The sequence below is a fragment of the Grosmannia clavigera genome (genome assembly GCF_000143105.1).
Source record: "Grosmannia clavigera kw1407 unplaced genomic scaffold GCSC_89, whole genome shotgun sequence".
NCBI classification, from domain to species: Eukaryota; Fungi; Ascomycota; class Sordariomycetes; order Ophiostomatales; family Ophiostomataceae; genus Leptographium; species Leptographium clavigerum.
Window position 1 is genome coordinate 185,756 of NW_014040569.1, and position 22,204 is coordinate 207,959.

Below are 22,204 nucleotides of genomic sequence, written 5' to 3' on the forward strand. Positions count from 1 at the left end.
ATTAGCCCAGCTCGCCTAACAACAGCTCGCCATGTCTCGCCATCACCCCGATCTCGTCATGTGCCGGAAGCAGCCAGGCATTGCCATCGGCCGGCTATGCGACAAGTGCGATGGAAAGTGCCCCGTCTGCGACTCGTACGTGCGGCCGACAACGCTTGTGCGGATCTGTGACGAGTGCAGCTTCGGCAACTACCAGAACAAGTGCGTTGTGTGTGGTGGCGAGGGCATTTCGGACGCCTTTTACTGCTTTGAGTGCACACGGCTGGAAAAGGACCGGGACGGGTGTCCCAAGATTATAAACCTGGGCAGTTCAAGGACAGATGTAAGTGTTTCCGCTCCAGACAGAGGGTCGAAGATAAACAGGCTGCATGCTAACAAACCAACAGCTCTTCTACCAAAAGAAAACAAATCGGACGCAATACTAGCATTGGCTTTGCCCTGGGTTTGGGGCTTGTTACACGGCACATCCGGTCCTCTGTTGAATTCAAGGCATTGCACTTCTAGAGTTGGCCAGGCCAGAGGAAACAATTAGGCACAGAGGTGGTATTCGGTCTGATTATTTTGATACCCACAGCATGATAGAAGCCTTGGGGGGAGAAGAAAGCGAGGGAGAACCAAGATTGAAGTAAGGAAAGGATCCTGTTTTATATAAAGGAAAGGGGGACATTTCGACGGTTGGAAAGAAGCCTGATAAAATAAAATAGTTGTACAACATAATAGCCCCGTGAAGAGATACCTGGGTTCGCATATCCGCTCCAGACGTGAAGACACAGACGCCTAGATGTAACTGACTTTAACACCCATGCCGGCCGTAGCCCTGACCTTGTTCCACCCGCTGCCCAGGACACGAGCCAGACGCTCCCGAACATTTCGCTTCCCCAACATGACGAGCAACGCAGAAATGAACAGAAGGGTACGGACTAGGGCCATTGGGCTTGCCTGGAACCTGGCGCCCATCTGGTCGACGAGGGTCCGGAGGCTGTGAAAGATGAGAGCGGTGCGTGATCCCAGGGAGGCATTGGCCTTGCCTTTGCCCTTTGGCGTGGCCGCGGAAGCAGCATCTGTTGCCGCTGTTGCGGACGCGGCCCCATTTGCTGTGGACGGTCGTGATGATGGGGAGGACCGGCCCCGTCCAGCATAGGACGGGGCCTTGTGACGGTGGGTGACGGAGCCGTGTTCGCTGGCGGCGTCTTCACGGCGAGCACGTTCCTCTTCTATTCGGCGCTGCTCGCGCTCCTCGTTTTCAGCCCGGGTCCGGCGGGCGTCCTCAAGCTGCTGCTGGTGCTGCTCACGCTCCTCCTGCTCGCGCTGGCTGGCCAGCTGCTGCTCCTCGCGCAGGCTCTGCAGGGCCTGCAGAAAGGCCTCCCGGCGCTCCTCGTCCAGGACGGGGCTGGCGCTGATAAAGTCCCGGGCGTAGTCCCACTCGTCGTTGCGGAGGAGCACATGCAGGGTGTAGAGCTCCAGGATCTTGACGCGGGCATTGAGGTCCCGGGGCGTGTCGGTGCCGGGCGTAGGCTTGGTCGCCGATCGGTGGCGCGACTGGTGGCGCGGGGATGGCGGCACGTCAAAGTGGCCTGACAGGTCCAGGTTCGGCATCTGCGAGTAGGACAGATAGCTCTCGAGCCGCTTCTGGTTCACGGCCTGCGACGGCGCGTGTGCCAACAAAAGCGTGGCACTGGATGGAAGACAGGATGTGAGCAGGGCTGCGAGAGCGACGGTGGAGAGTGGGTCAGACAGAGAAGAGAAGGAAGGCTTACAGATTGATGACGACATCAGCGTCAACGTCACCTTCCTGGCCATGATAGCCGTTCCGGACGACCTCGTCCCAGATGTCGCCATCGCGCACCTTTGCGCAGAGAGAGCGCCATTCCTGGGTGCCAAAGGATTCCTTGCCCTCGTCGGGCTCGAGCTCGAGGATGGCGTTGAGGACGGTGAGGTAGAGGCTCCACACCTTGACGCGGGTGGTGCGAGACGCACTCGCGAGCGGAGCCGGTTCGACAGCGGCTGCAGACGGGGCATCGGAGCCGTTTGTGCCGTTTGTGTCATTGGTGCCGTCCGTTTCGACAGGCCGCGGAATGAGAAGCGGCAGCAGCGTCGACAGGGCCTCGGGCAGCCGACGCGTCAGGAAGAGCGAGGAGGCCTGGCGATAGATCTTGGACATGCTGTTGCCGGCTTGGCTGTGATGGTGGCGTGGATGACCATGGCGCGACGACACGGAGGTGGAGAGCGACGAGATGGACGACGAGAGCAGCAACTGGCCACCGCGTCCGCCGCTTCTGCCGTTGCCGGCAAAGGCCGGGTTGATGGCGGCGGTATACGAGGTGCGGGAGGCCATGGCGGAGAAGCAGTCTCGTCGGACAGTCGCGTCTGGTGATGCGGATGACGAAAGACGAGGAAGGCTGGTGGAGGATACGGAGGGCTAGGAAGAAAAGACGCGTGCTTGCTCCTCGGAGATGGATCGGGCGCCGCTCTGCTGCTTAGTGGAGAGAATCACGGACAGCGGGCGAGGCCATGGACGCGATGTGTCGTGTTGTCGGTCGCATTCCTTGTCCCCCCTTCGACATGCTTTTCAGCGCGGCTGGACTCGTGGAGGAGAAATTGGCTGGAATCTCGGCAGGAGAGGCAGCTCTGCCTCGGCTTGCACCTGATCAAATTTGTGTGGGGTATTCCTTGCGTACGGAGTACTTGCGCTTGTTAGTCTGGAGAGCCGGGAGCCAGGTACCGGACTCCGTCTAGTAGCTGAGACCGCTTACATAAACGACACGCTATCCGATACGGGAGCTAGCGTGTTTTCGACATAGGGGCGGACATCTGGCCATGTCCAGCTCACCGCCATGCTCACTGCGAGCTTGTCTGGCCAGTATCGCTCATAAACACCTATATCCGCAAGCACAACGGTCGCATTCGTGTCGTGCCGTGCGGCTAAAGCAAAGGCATACTCCGTACGATACATAGGATTTTGCCACGTGACATCGGGACATCGGGACATTTCTTACCTAATCTGGCGTTGCTGTGAGCAAGAGTGGGCCTTTTGAGCTCGTCACCCCATCAACGAAACGCCCAGCCATAGACCAACACACAGCTGCAGGACAAGCTCACCGCACAACACCACGACAGACCAGGCCAATCAGCGCCTCTGTTGCCGGCGAGAGCTACCGCAGCGTGCTGCAGGTTGCCAGGATTTTGCCCGTATCTGGACACGAGCGGGGGGAGGGATCCGACGATTAAGCCTGATTCCAGTATTTTTTTCCATTACGCCGTATTTACCATCTCCGCCTCTTTCTGCCATTTCTGCCGTTTGTTTCTTTTTGGTCTCTCACATTCCTGTTACCCCTTTTGTCGGCACCGGGAGCTGCGGGCCCTATCGAATATTGCCGTCGTCCAAGGATCGCAAACACATATCAGCACGTCGGCACATTAGGACACATTCTTTGCTTCATCACTGCATATCAAGCAGGCGGGTTTCAACGACACAGGCCGGGCCGTTGTCGTGTCTTACTTGAGCGCAGCGGAGGAGCTGAGTAATAGTGAGCGGCGGCCGTTGTGACCTGGCCGTCCCGCATTCCTCAGCCAAGCAGGAGACGAACAGCGACCAACGACGACTACGACGCTGCCAAAGCGGCCACCATGGCGCCGGTCGACACCCTGGCTGCGGCCGGGTCCAGCTCCTACTCGTCGAACACACTCGAGGTCGGCGACGGGACCTGGGACTATACCAAGAATGATTTTCTGCTGCCCAATCTCGAGGGCCTCAACTTTGCAACGATGCGCTACAATGGTGGGTCCAGCTGCATTCCTCTTCTTGACAGCGTGGTGGTGACGTGAACTGACCGAGACGTCGTTCTCCTTGACAGGAATGGGCAACCGGTTCTCCAGCATCGCACAGTACCATTCGCTAGTGACGGGCCATGCGGTCATGGGAGCCATCACGTTCCTGGTACTCATCCCGATCAGCGTGATGATTGCGCGGTTCAGCCGAAGCCGGTCGGGCCATGCGATACGCTACCACACGTACCTCAACGTGGTGGCGGCCATGTTCTCGACGGTGGTGTTGATCCTCGGCTGGTTTGCCGTCGGTCCCCGCCGCAGCCTCAGCAACCCGCATCACGGCATCGGGATCGCCATCTACACGCTGATCATGGTGCAGACGATTGGCGGCCGACTCGTTCGCCACCTTGCCGGGCGCCACTCGCTGCGTCTAAATCTGCACCGCTGGACTGGCCGTGCCGTTGCCCTGCTGGGCATCGTGCAGGTGCCGCTGGGCCTGACGCTGTACGGCTCGCCCAAGGTGCTCTTCATTCTGTTCGCCATCTGGATGGCCTTTTTGCTGCTGGTCTACTTTGTTCTCAGCCACCGCCAGGGTGGTAGCTACCGTTCCGGCTCGTACCACAGCAGCAGACGGTCGTCAGGGCGCAAGTCGACGGTGGTCGGAGGCAGTAGCGCCGGTGGTAGCAGCGGTGGCGGCATGATGCGCTGGATAGCGCCTCTGGCGGCCGGAGCAGGGGCGTGGGCGCTCTTTCGAGGCCGGAACAAGGCACGATCTCGCAGCCGGTCGCGTGTGGACAGTCGATCCCGTGCGGACAGCCGGAGTCGCAGCCGGAGTCGCAGCCGCAGCTTCAGTCGCAGTCGAACGGACATGATGTCGTCACACCGAGGCTCAGAGAGCTTTGTGGAGGACGAAAAGTACCGCAACAAGAAGCCAGCGGGCGGTGGGTTCATGAGCAAGATGATGGCGGCCGGAGCAGCCGGCGGGGCGGGTGCACTTTTCAGCAATCTGCTATCGAAGCGCAAGGACCGCAACCGGGACGAGGAGTACTCGGCCGTGGAAACGGACACGCCTAGCCGATACGGCCGCAACAGCCAGGTGAGCCGGGCGCAGCGCCCACCACCGCGACGACAGCCGATACCCCAGAGCGAGATCAGCAGCTACTTTACGGAAGACGAGAGCAGTCGACTGCCGGCGCGGACAACATCGCCGACGCCGGCCTCTCGCCGTGGCCACGGTGTGGGCAAAGCAGTTGCAGTAGGAGCAGCGGCCGGAGCCGCAGCAGGGGCAGCAAGCTCGTCCCGACGCAACAATGACTATGACGGCAGCAGCATCAGCAGGCCGGTGACGCCGCCGCGGCCGTCACACCAGCGGCATCAGTCGGTGCAGGACAACGACGACGTATCGGACGACTCGCCGTACCAAAGCCCGTCGCAACGGACGCCAGCGGCGACGAGACCGGGCAACACGGCAAAGACAGGAATGTTTGGCGGGATGGGGCTCGGGTGGATCGCGAATAAGATTCGGGGAGGCCGGACGGCAGCAGAGGACGAGGATGACGGGCGATTGGGAGGACAAGGCAATCCGACGCCGTTGCGACGGGACCGGCGGTCGGAGACGGGAGGAAGCGGACGACCACCGACACGGATGCAGTCGATGTCAGACATGACGGACTCGGTGTTGGATCCAGTGAGCTCGCTGGCACCAGCGGCACCAGTGATTCCCGGCCAGGGGACGTCGAACCCGCGGCGGTCGGGACAGGTGTCGATGCCGGCGATGCCGGACTCGGATGTGTCGTCTGTCCTGCCGACGGTCCTGCCACAGCGACAGCGACGAGACTCGCAGGGGCAGGGAGAGAGCAGCCGACGAGCAGAGCGAGAACGAGAACGAGAACGAGAACGAGAACAGGAGCGACGACCAACGAATTCGGGTGGCGGCAGCAGCAGCAACAACCCGGTGAGCGTGCGGCTGCGGGTGCATGACGACCGTGGCGGCAACGTCACTTTGCGGCGGTTGACGGATGAGGAGGCCGCAGCAGAGCGCGCAGGCGGTGGCAGCCAGCAGCAGTTTCAACCGGCGCCATCGCAGCTGCACTCACAGCCATCACAGCCGTCCCAGCGGTCGCAGCAGCCGCGACGACGATACGACGACTCGGCGAGCAGCCTGTCAGAGGTGGACTCGCCAAGCACACGACGATACCGACGCGACTCAAACGGCATTCGGAGGGCAGAGCAGTCAGCTGAGCGGCGGACGACAGAGGCCCAGCAACAGATGCAGTCGCCGCCCCAGCTGCAGCTGACTAATCCGTCCGAGAGCACGGTGCACGCGCCATTGGATCCCCCGAATCCACCGTTTGCAGGTGGCCGGCGGCCCAAGGACTCGACGTACTATTCGGGCGGGGCTGCAGCCGGTCGCGGTGGTGGCGGCGAGAGCCACGACGAGCACGAGGCCGAGAGCAGTGTCGGCGCTGCAGGACCATCGAACAACAACAACATGATGCACCCGGCAGGACCAGATCAAGGCACGCTGTCCAGCATAGTCAGCCAGGACACACACGGGACGTGGAGCGCCATGAGTCCGTCGCCACGGGGACGACGTGCAGCCGCTCGTCCGGGGTCGAGCGGGCGGCAGGGCAGTGATGGCGCAAGCACGCTGGCGCCAGACCTCTCGGGACCATCAGCAGCCGAACGGCGGCGGAGAAGGCGGCTGGAGAGAAGCGAGACGAGCAGACAGCCGTCGCGGGTGGACTACCAATAGGCCTTGTTTGATCTGCATGAGTCGTTGGTGTTGCATAGCCGTATGTGAGATGCGAGATGTGAGATGTAGTTACATTATAGAGAGACAGGTCGGCCTGATGTTAATGAAATGGTGGTTGGTTTCAGCAGTTGCCTTTACGTGCATATAGAGTACAGAGTACGGAGTACATGTTGTAATTGATGTTTAATTGCATATTTGGCGTATCGATAAGACGCGTCTGACCCCCGCGCCAACGAAGCCGGCGCAAACAACGAGACGCAGCACGGCAGAATGGCGACACCGGACGAGACGGCGGAAACGGCGGAAACGGCGGGACCTGAACGTGACGACGGTGACGGGGACGCGATGGATGTCGGCCAGCCAGACGACGAGGTGGATGCGAGTGGAGAGCAGCAAGAAGAACAAGAAGAACAAGAAGAACAAGAAGAACAAGAGCAGCAGCAGGAAGAGGCACCGCGGCCGGGACCACGGGCGACGCGGCTGCAGGATCTCTTTGGCACGACGCTGGCACACACGCTGGCGCGCGTGAGCTGGGACGACTTCGCGGCCTGCTATCCGACAGCGGCGACCCGCAGTCCGGCAGCCCTGCGAACGGTCCACGGGGCCATGGTGCGGCGGCTGGGCGAGCTGTGTGCGGCCGAGTTTGGCGTCGTCATGCGGCAGCGCCAGGTGGTTCAGCGGCTGAACGAGCTGGAGGCGCTCGGCCGGGCCGCTCGACAGCGGCGGCTCGCACAGCCTTCACAGCCACCCCAACCACCACGACCGCCGCACACGCTTCCCCCGGCCGTCGTCCTCGACGCCCATCTCGCTCCCCAGAGACGCGTCCAGGCTGCCGATCTGGCCGCTCGCCTGCGCGCCTCCCACCAGACCAACGCGGCTCGCTTCGCCCGCCTCGCTGCTCAGCAGGCCGAGGCCGATCGGCTCGCCAGTACCCTCGAACGCGCCCTCGCCGACGCTGACGCTGCTGCCTCCCTGCTCGACCACCGCGGATCCGACGACGCTGCTCTGCTCGCTGAGCTCGCACGCGAGACGCGCACTGCTGAGGCCGAGATGACGGGCGTCTAGAAATGATGACTAAGCATTGATTGGTTCTCTCTCGTTCCCTCTACGACATCACGGCGTTACAAGGCGTCCTCACATGTTCTCTCCTGTATTCGTATTTTTGCCTGCGTGCCTCCTACCATGCTCCAATACAAGATTTTCCGTCCAAATGCAGGTCGCTGTGGTGTCTCCTACTTCCACGGTGGCCATGCCAAGATGTTGTCGATCCAAGAAAGAGAATGCAAAACGCCGCTGATGACCCAAGCCAAAGGTAAGAGACAAAAGGTATATACATCCGCTCCGCCCCGGCCATCCTCAGATCCGCGCGTTCTCCGTCCGGACCACCTGCCAGGGCCCAAACAGCTCGACCTCGCCGTAGCGCGGCGGGCTGACACGGAACATGTTGCCCGTCGTCCAGTCGACGAACCACTGCTTGCCGCGCATGACAATGTAGTTGCTCTTGCGCGGACTGCGGAACAGCAGCGTCGCATAGCACAGCTTGGCGTACACCATGTCGTGCGTCGTCGTCCAGCGGTGTCGCGGCTGCCACTTGCCCGTCTGCGTGTCGACCGCGTCGTTTGGATAGTCTGTCGCCGACAGTCGCGTGGCCAAGGGGGCCATCGGTGCCACCAAGGCCGCAGCTGCCTGGGCAGCAGCTGCTGCACGAGCAGCAGCAGCAGAAGCAGCCGCCGAAGCAGCCGCCGAAGCCGCTGGCGGTCCCGAAACGGTCCTCTCGCTCAGCCGCGATGTGGCCGTAAAGACAGACGATCGGGAGACGATCCTGCCCAAGCTAATGCCACTGCCCTCTTCCACACCTCCACCCAGGCTTTCCGCCCGCTGCAGCTCGCCGTCGAGGGCCTCCTGCAGCTCGCGGGCACCGTCTTGCTGGGCGCCCGCCTCGCGATCACGTCCACGATACCACCGGATTCGCTGCAGCCGCGGGATGCTCTGGTCTCGCGGAAAATCGCGCTCGTCAATGGGCAGCGCGATGCTGAGTGCCGCAAAAAGTGCGTCCAGCCAGCGCACAAACGTCTCCAGCTCGATGCACGCAAGCAGGAATTGGTCCGTCTCGGCTCGCACGCGGATGACATAACGACGTCTGCCGGGAGTGGACGTGCTCGTTAGCCACAGCCTCTCTTGGCACAGGCAGGACCGACACGACTTACTTGATGTAGTCGGATGCTATGCCCGCGTCCGCATACGTCAGGTTGTAGCTCTTCTCCAGGCTGCCAGGCCGCAGCCACGGCGGGTTATCCGGCGAGACACCCGGCCCTCCACGGGCCATCCGTCCGACCCAGCTGCGGTCCTTGCGGCAACTGTACACCTCGAGAGCCGTGCCACGCAGTTTCACCACCACCGGCGACCACCGCCGGTCGGCCGCTCGCTTGGTCGTGTTTTCGATCTCCATCTTGCGCTGGAACACGCCCTCCATGTTGATGTCGCACGTGTACGCTGGCAGCTCCTCGACCGCGCTGCTGCTGCGCACAAGCCCGTCCAGCCGTTCTTTGCCCTTGCTCTTGACCTTGCGCATCACCGTCGACGACACGGCCAAGGCTGGAGAGACCGGCTCTGCTGGTGCCGCTTCGCCCGCCTCCGCCCGCCGCATCTTCTTGAGCGTTGACTCGTACGATGGTGGCGGCTCCCTCGGCTTTTTGTCCACCGTCATCAACTGCCGGTAGAAGTAGTCCTCCTCCAGGGACGAGCGTCGTTGCAGCGTCGGCGACGGCGGTGCTGCCGAAGATCCTGGCCCCGCTAGCCTGAGCGTTTCCTGGGACACTGTTCGCTCCATCATCATTGCACGTCTTATTTCGTTGTCGTCAACAATTTCCGACTTTTGTCGTCGAGTCCGCGTCTGCCTCCCCCCTCCGCTCGCTCTCTCTCTCTCTCTCAACCCCAGTCGTCGAGTCCTGCTATAATAGCACCCAGCCCGGTATAGACAGATCAAAGGCAGTCCCGTCGTATGTCTGTGGGCGAGACATTGAGCACAACCACGTTGTGCAAACCATGAAGTGGAAATAACAGAGAACAGAGCACGAGTAATACTCGTATAATAATACGGAAAAAATAATGAATGAGCCGTTGCCCGCATCCGTCTAAGCCGGCCGGCAACAGGTGCCAGTCACGCCCACACTAGCATCTCCAGGCCTCGTTATGCCTCTCTTTCCATCAGTGCTTGCGGAGAGCATCAGCTCTAGCGCCCGACGCGCACTGCTGTGTGCGCTAAAAAGCCTGTCTAGTCAGAGGGGCTCCCCTTCTGCGTCACCGCCTGCCATCCTCTCTCGTAATCCCATTACCTATCAAGCGGTCCTGCCAGCACAGCTCCTTCCTATAACAGTCACGTTGTGCGGCTGATGGGCCGGGGAAGGCAAGAACACCATGGCCGATCCACCAGGGACAACGGCCACTGCAGCAGGACTAGCCCATGGCCCATTGAGGCTGTGCAGCGCCGAGTCCACGCAGCCAAACCACCAGCTAGGCTCTTCGAGGTAGGTGCTTTCCTGTCATGCTGTTGCCACACAAACTCTTATAGCCGAGTCTGCTTATCAGCTGCTGGGTCTGTGCGATAGCGTTATTACCGTGCTCTGTCCTCGTACGGGCAAGCTCCCCTGCCTCTGCGCCATTTGTCTCCTCTGAATTTCCCGACGATCGGCGCTATCAACGAACCCCAGAAACACCACCACACCCGGGCGAACACTATTCGGGAAGGCGCTTTACTAAGATGAGCCTTCTTTGTTTTGCCGCTCTTCTTACTGGATGTTGCCCCCTGCGAACTAAGAGACATCGCAACAACGGCCGAGTATTTAGGTCGTCCACTCCGTCTCCCGATGCAGCTCCGTGACCATTGCGTCGTACTCGTACGCCTCCAGTTCTGATCGACAAAAGTTGAAATACGAGTCTACGGAGTACTCGTACAGAGTATGAGTATCCCACCTGCTCGTGCGAGCCCTCTTTCCGATGTCCCTTGTCATTGTCCATGTCCGTGTCCTTGTCGACAATCTTCTGGCCGTGGCTCCAGAAAAAGCGGGGCGCGAGATTTCTGTTTTGATGAACACGGACCAAACATCGCTGGCCGCCTTTGCCGCCACCAGGACGGTTTGCTGTAACCGTGTGTCGTACCGAATACTATGTAGAGCTGGCCAGCCAATTCCTCACACCATCGTATCTCACAATCTCGACCATTTTCCACGAATCTACAGAGTGCTCGTAAGGCAAAGGCCAACACCCTTTAGTTATTCATGTCTCGATTATTCTTTACTGCCTTGCCACATCCTGGCATCCCGCCCTGATTTCCTAATGTACAGGCCCCCTTTCATTTACCCGTCTCCAGAACCGCCCCGAATGAAGGTGTGAAGCAGTATAGCATTTGCCCACGGGCATCATGCTGTCCTGTCTCGTGTGTCCCCCTCCCATCTCCCCCTTTATGCCGCTTGCCCCTCTCCCGCCTCCAGGCCTCTTGTAAATGCTTCAACCAAGCGGTTCAGAGAACAAAAGAAAAAAGAAAAACAATGTTGAACGAGGTCGAAGAAGCAAGAAAAGGCCAGGGGATCGTCACATATGAGAAGCAACGGCAGGGGTCTCTCGTTCATCCCCCACCCATTGCTTTCTTTTCCATATGCTCCTCTTCTCCTCCTATCCTCCTCCCTCTCCCTTTCGCTGTGCATGCTCTCACAAATCCTCACTTTTGACAAATCATGAAGCTTTTGTATCACAAATCAGCGCCGTACCGAAATCCAGCAAGAAAATAGTCCCCCTACTAACGAACGACCGAATCCGTTTAAAGATGAGAACAAGCCCCTCCGTAAAAGCCATACCCGAACTTTTGAAGGCCTGATTAAGGGAAAGAAAAGCTCAAATTGGCCCTTGGACCGCCACAACCGTACCCGACCGCCACGTTCATCGTGGCGCGTTCACTTACGACTTCTTCCAGCTTGATCTGGGAGTTCTCGACGTCTCTGGAGCCTTCACCAACAGCACATGTGGACTTCCGGCTCCTCACCGCTTCTCAGTGGCAAGACCGAAGAATAACCCGTTTAGGCGCTGGCCACCTGAGAAGGGGCACCACGGCCGCGGGCAGCACCGTTAGCACCACCGCGGCTGCGGTTCTGACCGCCCGAGAAATTGCCGCGACCACCTCCCTGGTTGCCGCCACGGCCTTCATAGCCGCCACGACCGCGACCGGACACACCTCCCCGGTTGTTGCTATAGTTAGCTCCGCCGTAGGCGCTGGCCTTAGGACGCCGTGCCTCCACCACAATGTTCTCGCCATTGATGGTGTGCGGGTTAGCAGCAACAGCAGCCAGGTAACCAGCAGGCGAAGCAAATTCGATAAATGCACAATTCTATAAAATTGTGTCAGCAAACACCCCGTGGTGTCAAGGAAGAGAAAAAAAGCTCACCTTCAGCCGGTTGATGTCGAAGTACACTACCGGTCCAAACGATTCCAAGTGCAGGCGAAGTGTCGGCTCGTCCACCTTCTCCGTCACATACTTAACGTATCCGAGAGTCGTATCCTTGTCCTGGGCAGAGCCGGAAATCGACTGTGCGCGGTTTTGCCGCCTAGAGTCGCTACCAGCCGTCTGCCACTCGCCGATATCTTTAGGGGCTGCAGCCGCAACGGGGGTGGCCGCGGCAGCAACAGGGGTCTCCGAGGCCGACTTTGAAACCGGTGCCGCCGGAGCTGCCGCAGCAGCGGGTGCCACGGGGGGTGCCGCAGCGGGTACCGCAGGCTTGTTAATGCTAGACGCAGGGGAAGCCAGCTTCGGCATGGCCACGGCTGGCCGTGTTGTTCCAGCTGCAGCTGCCGCACGGCTAGCCCATGTCATCGGCTTAGGAGGTCCCTTTGGCTTCTCAGGCTCCGCAGGAGCAGCCGCAACGGGGGCACTGGGAGCAGCCGGGGTAGAATTGGGCTCCTTTGGTGCCTCAACCTTCTTTACATCTTCCTCGGCGATTTCTTCGACGACCTTCTCCGTGTCCGGGAGCTGAGCAGGTGCGGCCACGCTTTCGGTAGAATTGGCAGTGGCAACATTCACAACAGATTCCGCAGGGGTGGCGACATCAGTAATTGACGAGTCCTTGACCTCCGTGCTTGCTTCCTCGAGCTTCTTGTCAACGACAATAGCATCAAGCTCGGGCTCCGGCACCGTCACCTCGGCCGTCTCCACCTCAGGCTCCTGCTCTGTCTCGGCCTCAGCCTCAACAGTGGCAGCTGCGGGCTCGACAACCTCGGCGGAGGCTGCTACCTCAGCAGTATCCTCCTCCTCTTCCTTAATGAAGCGCAGTATATCGTTGAGCACAAAGTAGCCGGATGGTTGCTGGGCGAGAACAAAGGTTTGGACGAATTTCCGGGGCTCTTCTGCTTTGTTGGAAGTCTCACCGATAACCTGGATGACGATGTTGTCGAAGGATGCCTGAGCATCGACGTTGGAGATCCGCACCTTGCAGTCCTGGAAGTCGAGCTTGTGGATACGTTCCTGGATGTCCTGTATTTAAAGTTACACATTAGTAAGAGGGATAGGCCACTGTAGTTAACATAGCTGCAATAAATTCATACCTGGCGGCCAACAGAGACCGGGGAAACCTCAGCCTCAAGCCCGTAGACGAACTGTGACTTCTTTCCGTAAAAAAGCTAATGAGGGGGCGGGGACATTTTTGTCAGCATATGCCTTGCAACGTTGGGTGTTTACGAATAAGTTCAAATTCTACTCACATGAAGCTTGTCAGGAGATTTGCTCAGTGTGGTGTAATACTGCTCCACAAAGTACCAGCCAACCTCGTCTTTAGAGAGGTTGCCGCCGGAGGAGGAGTTTTGGCTCGTCTCGTTGGTACTGGAAACAGTAGCACTGTACTGCTCGTGGCTAACTCCGTTTGTCGACATTTTCGAAATTTTTAAATGTGGTTTCTAGAGAGGCAGTATCGGTATGCACAAGGTTCGGTAGCTGTTGGGATGCTTAGATGCCAGGGGCGGGGACAAAAGAAAGAAGAGGGCGCGGTGGTCCGACTGGAGACGTGAGAAACAAATCAACTACGGCTTGCAGCAACCAAACGGCCGGGGGGGGAACTGATAATAGAAGCGGTAGATTTGCCACGAAAAGGCAGAGGCAGGCTTGTAGTAAAGGTCAACGAGTCGTGGTGCGGAAATAATCGCAAAATAAAGTGTTGCCAAATGTGGCAGATAGGGGGTTTAGTGGTGGGGGAATGAGCAACGGATGGTAGAAATATGTAAGTGCTGGTGAGCCTTTTTATTGCCTTGACAAGGTGTTCCGATGTCGTCTGTGCTCCTCGTCGATTGTCCACTTCGGGTGTTGTGGGCGATTTGAAGTGATGATGATAGAACACACAAATCAGGTTGAGGTTAAGGTTGACGTACTGGCATTCGCTTTTCGAACGTGACAAAAAAATTACAGGTAAAAAAGAAAATTAACCGTGCAAGAGACAAAAAGTGGGTCTCGCTGGTAAAGGGCAGGCGCGACCCAAAAAGTGTATCGTCTTTCCGGTAATCGTAAATATGAAATGCACGAATGCATAAATCCGTAAGTTCCAATATGCATGAAAACATAACGCATTTAGGAACAACAGACGCATGACAAGAGTTTTAAAAGTCTTGGCATGATGGAGAGTTTAAAGGAAAGTACAATACTTCTTCTTTTATTTTGTCCTCGCTTCTACCAAGACGTGAAGTTTGTACCTACATATCTTACTCCGTACAATGAATTGAATAAGAAACATAGGCTGCCAGTCCGCAAAGAAGATATTCGTATCCTAACATTTGTGAAATGAGTTATCACAGCGCTGTGCTAGACAACCTATGCTTCTGTTTATGTTCGATCGTTTTGGATTTTTGTTGAAGTAAAGACTGCTAGGCCGGTAAAGGATGCTACCAAGAATTCTATAGACTCTGCAGTTGTTTAAATTGTTAATGTATTCCGTTTTAGGCGCTGTTAGGCAAATTTCTACACAAGGCTATGCCGCGGCCTATCAGGACAACTCCATCTTGGGATCGTATTTGTATCTTGCCTTGCAAAGAGGTGCCAGAGCCTTTCCTTGTTTAGCTGAGAATACAAGGCTGGGTCGACTTACAGGGGAATGTGGGGGCGTTGTTCCAAAAACGGCGCCATACGTTCACCGTCTGCAAGTCAAGCGGCAGCACAGCCTAGTCGTGCCCAGGCCGTATCAGCAATGGTAGTTATTCTCCCAAGGTGCCGGTATATCTACCACCTACGTTGCATTGCATCTTTAAGATTATGGTCCCAGGTCTACCCCTCCTACAAGCTGAAGCGGCCAGGCATGATAGAGGCTTGTCAGCCCGCATAATAGTATGTTGCATCAGAACGAGAACAGGAACCCTAATGCCTTGGCCCAAGCCCCTATTTATCATAGCTTAGATCAATTGAGCCATGCCAAGAAAATCAGACGGACCGATACAAAATTTGGGGGGTTCGAATTTGGTGATTATAACCGACTGGTAGTAGATTTATACAGTCGTTCGTCCTGTACTGATTTGGCATCAATAGAGCACTTGCCATAGGACGGCGTGTAGAAAGGTACAATGTCCGTTCGCCAACTCGCCGATAGGAGTCTCATCTAAAGACGTGCCAGCCTCCGTTGGCCATATAAAAGCATGTTACCCCCAGACATACGCGGGCGACCGTCTCTTGTCTTCGATTCAGGTATCTTATAACCTAGCCTGTGTGCCGTTCTTTTCTCTTCTGCGGGCGTGTTCATCCGTGCTCCCCTTCCCTAATAACCGATACTGTTGCTCATCAGCTCCATGCATTCGTCCCGGTTCTGACTTGCCTTCTCCTACGATGGCGAGCATCACTTGCTATAACCTCCCCCACCGTGCGACTTCTGTATGCCGACGCGCTGACCGACACCTTCTTTGTCGGCTGCATAATTTTTGCGCTGCTGCTGCTGCTGCTCGCCGGCGCTGGAATATTCTCAGGAACACAGGCGACGGAAGCTAGCACTGTCACCAAGCTCAAGAAAGGCATGGATATTGCGTTCGCAGGCGTCAGCACGAAGATCGGTGCTTTCTGCCTCTTTTCCATCCCAGCCATTCGTTTCCGCTCCGTGAAAGGCAACAAGCTCTTCACCATCGATATCAGCCAGTATCAGTTTGAGTCCCGCTGGCGGATGCTGCTGTATGTTATCAACGTCTTGTACTGCATTATCATGTGAGCTGTGCCGACCCTAAGTTCCGTCCTATGTGGGGTGCCTGACCTTGTGGCTTCTGACAGATCTGGTCTACCTACCGAGAAGCCGAAGTTGCCCTCGGCAAAAGACAGTGTGCCGAGAAGCACGACTGGTGGTACGTTCTTAGGCACTCGAACACGCTGCCCTTATCGTCCGATAGACGACTAGTCTACTGGACCGCTGACCTTCGTTCTTGTGACTACTAATCATCGTCTGTAGCTAGTACGTACTATATGCTATGTCGATGGTCGTGGTGGTTTTCGTGTATACAATCGTTCCACTCGGTGCTCATGTACCCGTGGGTTTCCGCCATCAGTCTAAACACGAACGCAGGCACATTGCGCTACAGTATAACACAAGGGCCTACCGATGGACCAGATACTGCCGAAGCATTGATATCCATATTCAGAAAAGGGGTTTGGCTAGATAGAATAACAATTTTTCTTGAGGGTTGCTTTTTGTACGATATATTAGATTTTTCATAAGCTTTTCATGCACGTTACCTACAACCACCTACTTGATACTGTACCAGCCATCATTGTTCAAGTAACACTTACTATAGGACTAACACGCAACTCCGCGTGCCTAAATAGGGTGCAGCAAGTGCTAGAAGGCAGAGAAGAAAGACGCTGTTATAGCAACGGTGCTCTGAATTCAACGGTGTAGTTACTGAGACACTGCCTAAAAGGGCGATACGCAGAACCTCACTTGTAATCAGTTATCCTCCTTTGATTTATGCCCTCTGCTTGAACGGTTCATACACATTTTATTACTCGACCAACCCTTCTGTACCCTCTCCATCCTGTCACTTCTTCTAGTCTACCGGCGCCGTGCCTATCAAGTCCGCCTCTTCCTCATCATCATTATCAACCTCCACGTTAATTGCCTCCAGTCAACTGCTTCGAGTTGCCAGCTGCATGTCCACACCCCTAGGGCGGCTGCGCAACTTTGCCGGCGGTGGTTCTCGGGAGACGAGCTTTCCCCGTGCTTGGAACCGGTAGATGTGCCGGTGGTCCCAGACTGTGGTAAGCTCTGCCTTTGTACCTTACGTGCCTTCTTTCAGTTTGCACAATCTCAACAACCTTCAGGTATACCAGAGAAAGAACCGTGAAAATAGCTATCCCCTACGAATTTATGTCGCTTTGATCATAAAACTCCGATCATACTAGAGACCTCGTCTACTTACGGTGTATTTCTGCTCAGGCCTATAACCCTAAATGACTCAATCGCTGCTCCTGTCGATCAGGGATCATGCAAGAGCGGAGCTCCGGAGGGGTAGAAGATACTTACTCCGTACATGGCAGAGGCGTGAAGAAAAGCAAAACTGACCACTTTTTCCGTCCATATCCCAGAAGCCACCTTCCATAGGCTAAGAATGAGACTGAGAGAGCGGTGGAATGGACGTGTCGCAATCCGACCCACATTCGGTATAAGCCGTGCAAGCTACGAAGTATGGCACATCGTCTCACAAGCGACGTCGCAGTAGGGAGGGCGTGCGTGATTTGGTCGTTAATGCTGTACTCGGTACTCGTTAGGGCTCCCGCAGCTTAGGAGGTTCATCCAATAACCACAACGGCTAGATGCCCGTCCCGGACATACATCAAACAGGGCTGATCAATCCTTGCACCTTGCCAAGGCCGTATGAGCACTCCGTAGATGGATTTAAAATAAAGAAGGCCGGTGCTAAATTAATAATGGGCGTCCCGATGCGGGTATGATTGGCTTAGTGGGGATTACTGTTAGGTCAGCAACAGGCAAGAGTTAAGAAAAATCGAAAGATGGTCAATGCATTATTGGCAGTCGTTGCTTTGTATAAGCAAGCTGTTGCTGGCTCACTTTGTAGCTTTTTCGGACTTGCGGGAGCAGAAAACGAAGGCAGTATGATACAGAAAGGTCCGTTGGTAAGAGACTTTTGTCGATGGCAGAAACTCTTATAGATGGCCGGAGAGTATAACGAATCGGACGATACTTGTTCAACACCAGGAACCAAATTAGGCTCTAATTCTAGGGCCACTTCTGCCAATGCCCCCAGTTTTCAGTCCACTTTTTAGGGTGGACTACCTAATTACGACGTATAGCGAGAGGTGCTCCTGCTTCTGTACATAGTACGAGTACTCTTGGGTCAGCACTTGTAATTCGTACTCGTAATTTTCCTACTTAGATCTGATCCTCCAACGATCTGGTTTCCCTTTTCGACAGTTCTTTTTCCTCTCTCCCCCCATAAACGCCTCTCTTCCCGGCTTCCGTCCGGCACACAGCTTCGGAAGCACTGCCGTACCTTCACGCGAAACGCCAACAGCATTGCCCCTACTAACGTCTAAAAAAGAGGATCCCTGATACCCTAGTCCACACTGACGACAATACGACTCGTGACCGTTTCAGTGGTCGGCTAAAGCAGCCAACGATCTGAATTCCTAAAACAGACAAGAGAAGACATATCCCGACGACAGAAGCGAGGCAGCCGGCACTGGCACATCCTCCCCCCCTCCCACCGCATCCACTTTGTCTGTCACCCATGGTCGAAGCGAATCAGTAACGCTTCCCACCCTCCACTGCTCCCTCTTGTAGCTCCCCTCTCTTCGAAGCCTACGGAGGACGGAGCACGGCCGCACGTCATGGTTTTTTGTGGCAAGGCGTCTCTTAGCTGCAAGAATTGTCGCATAAGACGAATCAAGGTGCGTGCCCTTGTAGGCTTTATGTCCGGTCTATATCGTATTCCATATTGGTCTGGCGTGGCTCGCTTTTCTCCACGCTCCCCGGCTAGGCTATGGCATGCAGCGTGGCCAGCCCGGGTCCCCTCCATTCCTCTCCGGCCTAACCCCTGCAGTGGGCCTGTTTAACGATCAGCAAGATTGCTGACGTGGCTGCGCCTCTGCTTCTCTCTCTATCAGTGCAACAAGCTACAGCCCGAATGTTCGCAATGCACGCGGGCTGGCAAGAAGTGCCCCGGCTACCGAGACCAGCTGTCGCTGATGTTCCGGGACGAGACGGTCAAAGTGCGGAGCAAGTTCCAAGAGATTCATCCTCGCGGCGGCCCGGCGACCGCGTCGTCCTCAGCTTCCACGTCAGTGGCCAGCACCAAAGATGCGAATGCCCTGCTAGTCACTCCGGAGGCATCTTCCTCTGGCACACTGGGACGGTGGCCAAGAACCACGTCTCGCAGCGGGTCCAACCAGGTTGACAGGCCCTTGGTCAAGGAAGAAGACGGAGACGACAGAACAGACGAGAGGGCCATAGCATGGTTAGTGGAGACAAACAGGGAGAGCAGGCGCCTGTCCCAGACGCCGGATAACCTCGCGATTGTATCGGGCCGCAAGCCCTGTCCTCTGGCGGTGGGACCGCAGACAACGATGGCCGAGCGCGGGCTGCATTTTTACATTGGCAGCTACATGTACGGACAGGCGCATGAGCCATCAGACTCGGCGCTGCTCGCGATCGAGTACCCATGGCTGTTCCAGCCAGCGACGACTTCGCTCGTGTCGGCTGTAGGCCTCGTGGCTATGGCTAACCTGACTGGCGACAAGGAGCTACGGGACGTGTCGAGACAGCACTACCTGTCTGGACTGCGGCAGACGAACCAGTCGCTGATGAGCGCGCGGCTGCAGGATATGGAGACAACGATACGTGGCATTGTACTAATGGCCATGTTCGAGGTGAGCTAACGGGCATGGGGATGCTGAAGTTGAGGGATCCGACCTGTGCTGACCGATTCTATACAGGTCGTCCGGGGCGACAATGAGTCGTTTGATATTGCCAGCGTACATGTCAAGGGCGCCGCAGCGCTTATGCGCAACTTCCTGCCGCTGCTACCACCGGCGGCACAGCCGTTCCGGAGTCTGATGCAGTATTGCTTTTCCTTGGTACGAATTATACGGGGCGCCGCTCTGAAACCCCCTCTGGATCGCATTTCGCTCACTCTTCTAGCTAATTCCATGCTATGCGACGGGAGCTCGCATGCCACCAGTTGTCCTCGACTACGTCACGGCTGGGTCGCGCAACGTACCGGCGAATGAGCGAGCGATCACAGAGCTGTTGGTGGTGGCGGCTGGCTTCGTCAATCTGTCGGCGCACGTGAGGAGTCACGTGATTGCAGATAATATGGCATCAACAACTACCTTGATAGCAAAGACACGACAGCTGGATGCACGGCTGTCTGCATGGGAGCGCAGTGTACTTACGTCCAAGCAATGGCAAATGGAGTTGTGCCAGACGACGGTGCTGCCGCCAGATGCCTGTTTCGGCGGGCATTTCTACCGCTATGCCGACATGCCGACAGCCCGTATGTGGAGCTACTACAGATGGGTGCGGATCCTGAATAGCGAGCTGCTGCTGGACATGGCGGAGAAATGTCCACAGTCAGCAGAGGCGGCGATGCGTGTGCCAGTGGGAACAGGGAGACCAGGAAGCTCTGACATCGATGGCAACCAAGACGACCCAGACACAGGAGACAAGACCTTTGACTGCCTGCGGGCGCATCTCCTGCGGGTCATCCGCCGCATGGCCGAGGGGATTCTGGTCAGCACGCCCACATTCTGGCGACACCCGCGCGTGCCAAGAGAGGTCTACGACGCGCTGACAGCGCCGACAACGGTCCCGCCGCGCAAGGCCGGCGCCGGGGCGGTGGGTATGCCGCCATTGCTATTCCACCTGCAGGCGGCTGGCTGTGGGCGTGGGGTGCCCGAAGCTCAGTGGCGATGGGCACTGGCCGTGGTCGAAATGGTGTGGGCGAAGCTGGGCATGCAGCAAGCGCGGAAGATAGCTGACGCCATGAGGGCAAGCCGGCATGGCTGGCAGGGGATGCCCAAAAGAGAAGGCCAATGGGACGTAGTCTCTCCTTTTGACTCACAATACATGCGGACATGTACCACAGGAGGTGTTGAATAGTCGTGGTCGACAGGACGTACGATAAGTCTACGAATATGTTGCCATACGCATATAAATCAATACCATACATGCATGGTGCAGCTTCTCTGCAGCCCATTTCAGGGCCGGCCCCCTCCTTTTTTGTATACCAAACGCCAACAAGCAAATATGTGAGATGTTCCGGTCCGCCGTCTTTACTCCTGGTTGACTAGGCTGTCATCGATATGGCTGCGATAACGCTTCAAATGGGGTTCGCGGGCCCAGGTCTCGGCGAGACCGAGGGCAGGGTCTTCGTCGGGGTAACCGAGCTGGCGACGCAGCTTGAGGACCTCGTCGCGGACGCGCATGGCGACCTCTCGGCGGAGGGCGGCAGCGGGAGACTCGGTGGAGGAATCCGAGGGGGCGTCGGCACCGCCGGCAGCCACGAGCTTGCGCCAGCGCGCACGTTCCTCGGCAAAGGCGTCGGAGCCGAGGGCGTCGCCAAAAACGACGCGGATATGCTGGCCGACACGCGGCAGGAAGCGGGGAAACTCGCGGTCCTCGGGCATGACGCGGTCAGGTCCGTCGATGAACATGGGCACGACCTCGGGGGCTGGCTCGCTCTCAAGAATCAGCCGGGCGATGCCCCAACGGAAGTAGCGGAGTCCGCGGTCGCGTTGTTGGTGCACGGCGCCCTCGGGGAAGATGTGCACCCAACCGGGTCGGTTGCAAGCGAACGAGGCCGGCGATGGCCAGCGATCGACCCCGTTGGTCGAAAAGAAGGGCGCCATGGCGGTGGCGGACATTTTTGTCGTTGTTGTCGTCGTCGTCGGCGTCGATGACGGCAGCGAGAGCACGCCCACGGCCTGCTCAATGGTCGGCTGGAAGAGACCGCCCAGCGGTGAGTGGTTCAGGCGGTGTGTTGGCAGCGTCTGGCCACTGTAGAAGAAGTGGCCCAGCAGGCTGCCGGCAGCTGTATGAGCAGAGATGATCGAGGCCATGACCAGAATCCGAGACACTCACCTGTTCTTGTAGCAGATGTCGTGGGCACCGAGGCCCCATCGCAGGTTCCGGTGGTCCAGGGTGTACCGCCACGGCAGGACGCCCCAGATGAGCGGGTCGTCGAGGCTGCAGGCCGGTCAGTTGTGTGTGTGGGTGATTGTGTGGGTGTGGTACATTATGTGCCTGAAGACACGACACCTACACAGATACGTGGTTGCAGACTTGTCCATGTCAGCAGAAGATTAAACAGGATGAGACAGATGGAAACTACCCACCAGTGATGAGCCCCCGCTGCCGCGCCTCAATGTCGCGCCGTGAGTCCAGCAGAGCCAGGAACTTGTCCAGGCCGTGGACCTCAACGCTGCTGAGACCGTAGAGAAAGGTGCGGCAGATCAAGCCGGTGGTGGCCATGACGGCCGTGGACGCAGTCCGCCAGAGCAGGCTGGGCTGCTGCTGCGGTGCCTTGGAGACAGACATTGTACCGAGGAGAGAAAAGTCGGAGAGGTTTCCGTCTTGGATTCGAGGCTACGGGAAGGCTGCGTAGGCTGTAAGCGAGCGGGATGCAGTGCGGAAGAAGATGTGGGGGGCTGTCCGTCTGGGATG

At 57.3% G+C, this 22,204-nt stretch overlaps 8 protein-coding genes across 8 annotated transcripts; 4 read left to right on the plus strand and 4 right to left on the minus strand.

Annotated features, from left to right (window-relative positions):
- Window positions 1-31: 31 nt before the first annotated feature.
- CMQ_5766 (pre-mRNA splicing factor ini1) lies at window positions 32-425 on the plus strand (the record flags this gene model as incomplete). Its single annotated transcript, XM_014313353.1, has 2 exons — window positions 32-322; window positions 387-425. The coding sequence occupies 2 exons, from the start codon at window positions 32-34 to the stop codon at window positions 423-425; spliced, it is 330 nt and encodes a 109-aa protein (XP_014168828.1).
- Window positions 426-777: 352 nt separating this feature from the next.
- CMQ_5699 (peroxin 26) lies at window positions 778-2,335 on the minus strand (the record flags this gene model as incomplete). Its single annotated transcript, XM_014313286.1, has 2 exons — window positions 778-1,675; window positions 1,758-2,335. 2 exons carry the CDS (start codon window positions 2,333-2,335, stop codon window positions 778-780), a joined length of 1,476 nt encoding a protein of 491 aa, XP_014168761.1.
- A 1,292-nt stretch (window positions 2,336-3,627) lies between these two features.
- Window positions 3,628-6,523, plus strand: CMQ_5506 (uncharacterized protein; the record flags this gene model as incomplete). The annotated part of the gene is made up of 2 exons (XM_014313093.1): window positions 3,628-3,778; window positions 3,855-6,523. The coding sequence occupies 2 exons, from the start codon at window positions 3,628-3,630 to the stop codon at window positions 6,521-6,523; spliced, it is 2,820 nt and encodes a 939-aa protein (XP_014168568.1).
- Window positions 6,524-6,793: 270 nt separating this feature from the next.
- On the plus strand, window positions 6,794-7,588 carry CMQ_5616 (mind kinetochore complex component; the record flags this gene model as incomplete). The annotated part of the gene is made up of 1 exon (XM_014313203.1): window positions 6,794-7,588. The coding sequence occupies one exon, from the start codon at window positions 6,794-6,796 to the stop codon at window positions 7,586-7,588; it is 795 nt and encodes a 264-aa protein (XP_014168678.1).
- A 291-nt stretch (window positions 7,589-7,879) lies between these two features.
- On the minus strand, window positions 7,880-9,359 carry CMQ_5650 (spectrin beta; the record flags this gene model as incomplete). The annotated part of the gene is made up of 2 exons (XM_014313237.1): window positions 7,880-8,663; window positions 8,731-9,359. 2 exons carry the CDS (start codon window positions 9,357-9,359, stop codon window positions 7,880-7,882), a joined length of 1,413 nt encoding a protein of 470 aa, XP_014168712.1.
- A 2,236-nt stretch (window positions 9,360-11,595) lies between these two features.
- CMQ_5713 (ntf2 and rrm domain containing protein) lies at window positions 11,596-13,439 on the minus strand (the record flags this gene model as incomplete). Its single annotated transcript, XM_014313300.1, has 4 exons — window positions 11,596-11,904; window positions 11,962-13,044; window positions 13,116-13,190; window positions 13,272-13,439. 4 exons carry the CDS (start codon window positions 13,437-13,439, stop codon window positions 11,596-11,598), a joined length of 1,635 nt encoding a protein of 544 aa, XP_014168775.1.
- Window positions 13,440-14,805: 1,366 nt separating this feature from the next.
- Window positions 14,806-20,641, plus strand: CMQ_5691 (c6 zinc finger domain containing protein; the record flags this gene model as incomplete). Its single annotated transcript, XM_014313278.1, has 7 exons — window positions 14,806-14,877; window positions 15,329-15,738; window positions 15,802-15,872; window positions 17,601-17,635; window positions 18,649-19,410; window positions 19,477-19,617; window positions 19,682-20,641. The coding sequence occupies 7 exons, from the start codon at window positions 14,806-14,808 to the stop codon at window positions 20,639-20,641; spliced, it is 2,451 nt and encodes an 816-aa protein (XP_014168753.1).
- Window positions 20,642-20,814: 173 nt separating this feature from the next.
- On the minus strand, window positions 20,815-22,078 carry CMQ_5736 (tafazzin; the record flags this gene model as incomplete). The annotated part of the gene is made up of 3 exons (XM_014313323.1): window positions 20,815-21,538; window positions 21,623-21,727; window positions 21,873-22,078. The coding sequence occupies 3 exons, from the start codon at window positions 22,076-22,078 to the stop codon at window positions 20,815-20,817; spliced, it is 1,035 nt and encodes a 344-aa protein (XP_014168798.1).
- Between the last annotated feature and the right edge of the window lie 126 nt (window positions 22,079-22,204).